The sequence below is a fragment of the Dipodomys ordii genome, unplaced genomic scaffold (assembly GCF_000151885.1).
Source record: "Dipodomys ordii isolate 6190 unplaced genomic scaffold, Dord_2.0 Scaffold31, whole genome shotgun sequence".
NCBI lineage: Eukaryota > Metazoa > Chordata > Mammalia > Rodentia > Heteromyidae > Dipodomys > Dipodomys ordii.
In genome coordinates, this window is record NW_012267247.1 from 8,985,221 (window position 1) to 8,988,494 (window position 3,274).

General features: G+C 45.3%; 1 protein-coding gene across 1 annotated transcript in view; it reads left to right on the plus strand.

Moving 5' to 3' along the window:
- Usp22 (ubiquitin specific peptidase 22) overlaps positions 1–3,274 on the plus strand; it is a 44,587-nt gene that overhangs the window by 18,456 nt on the left and 22,857 nt on the right. Inside the window, exon 6 of the mRNA XM_013016336.1 lies at positions 1,240–1,387. Coding sequence (XP_012871790.1) covers positions 1,240–1,387 — 148 coding nt within the window. The remainder of the gene's footprint in view (positions 1–1,239; positions 1,388–3,274) is intronic.

Below are 3,274 nucleotides of genomic sequence, written 5' to 3' on the forward strand. Positions count from 1 at the left end.
TGGTTTATTGGAGATAGGAGTCTCACGGTCTCTCCTGCCCGGGCTGGCTTTGAACTGCGATCCTCAGATCTCAGCCTCCTGAGTAGTTAGGATTACAGGCGTGAGCCACCAGCGCCCGGCTTCTCATGCTGTTTTGTAAGAAGCTGGCTGCCAAGTGAACTAGTCCCAAGTGTATAAACCCTTTTGGAACCTGAAAGAACAAAGCTAATTTCATGATTTGATTTGTGAACTGTTGCTTGAATCCAGGGCCAGCATGCTAAGTACTGTTTATCACTGAGCTCCATTTCTAGCTATATTAATAATACAGTGTATTGGTTGTCATATCATTTTGTTTCTGTGATTACTTTTAGGATTTTTCATTTAGAGTTTAGGGTCTGTTTTTAAGAAAGGCATCTGGTGTGTCTGTTCCAAGGAAAGTTAATGCTGGCTCAAATAGTAAAATTTGAACTGTTCATATCCACCCATCTTATATGCTCCTGCTTTTGTGGCTGAACAGGCAGGAGCCTTCTGAGTTCTTACCTGGGTGGGAAATGGGACTGGAGATGATTGACTAGGTCTGGTATCAACGCAGTTAATGGACAAGCTTGATCGCCTTGCTTTGGCTGTGAGCCCTGGAGCCAGCTGTGTCCTATGTGGTCCAGGGACAATGTTTAGTAGTGCTCCTGTAGCTGATCCCAGTACAAATGTGCTGCTAGACATGGCCTGAGAGAGTTTGGCTGGTATAATCCCTAAGCCAATGTTGAGTTACTTTGAGTTGCTTCTTATATGAGCAAGTCATAATTATGGGGCTTATCTGTGGAAACTAAATGACGGAAAGGGAGAAATTCCCATATAAACTCCAAGTCCAGTAAATACAGATGAAAATACAGTTTACAAAAGAAGAAAGAAGCCTGTGGCTTGCAGCTCCTAATTACTCAGGAGGCTGAGACCTGAGAATCACTGTTTGGAACCAGCTTGGAGCAGGAAAATCTTACTCTTATCTCCAATTAACCAGCAAAAAAGTAGAAATGTGGCTCAAGTGGTAAAGTACCAATCTTTTTAGCAAAAAAGCTGAGAGCTTAGTGCTCTGAGTTCAAGCTTCATACCAATATCAAAAAAAAAAGGAGAAGAAAGAAAATAGAGAATCCATTTTGTCAAACTAGCCATTACCCACTCTTGGCAGCTGATAGTTTTTTGTGTGTGTGCTCCAGTTTAGCTCATGGTCCCACTAGTTTTTCCCTTTTCCTTTTCTCTGAACAGTTTTACTCGGGGCACCGGTCCCCTCACATTCCATATAAGCTGCTGCACTTGGTGTGGACCCATGCACGGCACCTGGCGGGTTATGAGCAGCAGGATGCACATGAGTTCCTCATCGCAGCCCTGGACGTCCTACACCGACACTGTAAAGGTGGGCCAGCTCCTATGCCTTCTGCCTTGTGCCTGCTGGGTCAGGGAGGGCTATGAAAGCTTTGAAGGGAAGGCTATGGGAGGCTGTGTGTATGTGTGTGTACCATCTGGCAAATGATGTTGAAACATGCTTGATTGTGTTTATAGGCCATTTGACCCTATTTTTTTTTTCCCCAGTAAGAAAAAATGCCACAATTGCCTCAAGGAAGTTCTCTGTAGTTTATTATTGATTGATCGATTTTGGTGTTTCTGACAGTGGCTTGCTATATGCCAAAATTGTCCTTGATGGGCTGGGAAGGTGGCTCAGTGGTAAAGTGCTTGCCCTGCATGCGTGAGGCCCTGGGTTCCATTCCTCAGCAATACATAAGCAGAAAAAAGCTGGAAGTAGTATTTGGCTTAAGAGCTACAGCACTAGCCTTGAGCTGAAGAGCTGAGGGACAGTGCCCAGGCCCAGAGTTCAGACCCCATGACCCACCAAAAAAACAAAAACAAAAAAACCCAAAAAAACTGTCCTTAAATTGATCTTCCTGCCTCATCCTCTTAAGCACTGGGATTAAAGGTGTGCATCAGGGGCTGGGAAGGTGACTCAGTGGTAGAGCGCTTGTTTTGCATGCATGAGGCCCTGAGTTCGATTCCTCAGCACCACATAAGCAAAAAGAAAAAAAGCCAGAACTGGTGCTGTGGCTCAGGTGGTAGAGTGCTAGCCTTGAGCTGAAGAGCTGAGGGACAGTGCCCATGCCCAGAGTTCAGGCCCCATGACCAGACCCAAAAAAAAAAAAAAAGGTGTGCATCACCATACTTAACTTTCCCTAGTTCTTTGGGCTGAAGGTGGAGGGGTGCAAATACTGGGGATTGAACTTAGAACTTTGAGCTTGCTATGCTGGTGTTCTACCACTGAGGCATGCCTCCATCCATCCATAGTTTAATTTCTAGAGAAGAGGAAAGAGTTTGAAGTGTTATCCTCATTGCTTGCTGGGATATAGCAGTTTGCTGTGTGGAGCAGGATCTTTCATGACTATCAAAGTGAACACCAAAACCTTGCCTACACCTTCCTTTAGCCCTCTGGGTTATCAAATCTAAGGCTTCTGAATATCATTAGTCTCCTAAACCATTCCTCTTCTGATCAGTCATCCAAGTACTACTTTGGAGTCTCCAGATTGTCACCCTAAAATTATCAAGGAGCTGAGAACTGGGAGCCTGTCTACCTACCAGTGTGTACCTGACCCCAGTCAGATCCTTTTTTTTTTTTTTTGGTCATGGGGCTTGAACACTGGGCCTTGGTGCTTTGCCTCAGCTCTTCAGCTCAAGGCTAGCACTCTTATCACTTGAGCCACAGCGCCACTTCCGGTTTTCTGGTGGTTTATTGGAGATAAAAGTCTCATGGGCTTTCCTGCCCAGGCTGGTTTTGAACTGTGATTCTCAGATCTCAGCCTCCTGAGTAGCTAGGATTATAGGTGTGAGACACCAAGACAGTCAGATTCTTAATACGGAACAGAGGTCTTTTTTTTTTTTTTTTTGTAGATTCTACAGGGATCTCAAGACCTTGGCTGTTTTTGTATCATAGCCCCTAGATAGCCCCTAGGCTATCTAGGTCAAGGTTGGTACCCTTAGAGGAGTCCAACAGTTCTGGGGGCTATAGGTGGGAGATTTGGACCAAGTAATTGAAGTGTAGATGGTTCCCCTGCCTTCATCCTGGTACAGTTCTCAGTACTGAGGATCTATGGATTTCAGCATCAACTTAAGCCATGCTCCTTATTCTTGTTTGTTTGCTTTTTTTTGGGGGGGTCCAGTTGTGGGGCTTGAACTCTGGGCCTGGGCGCTGTCCCTCAGCTCTTCAGCTCAAGGCTAGTGCTCTACCACTTGAGCCACAGTGCCACTTCCAGCTTTT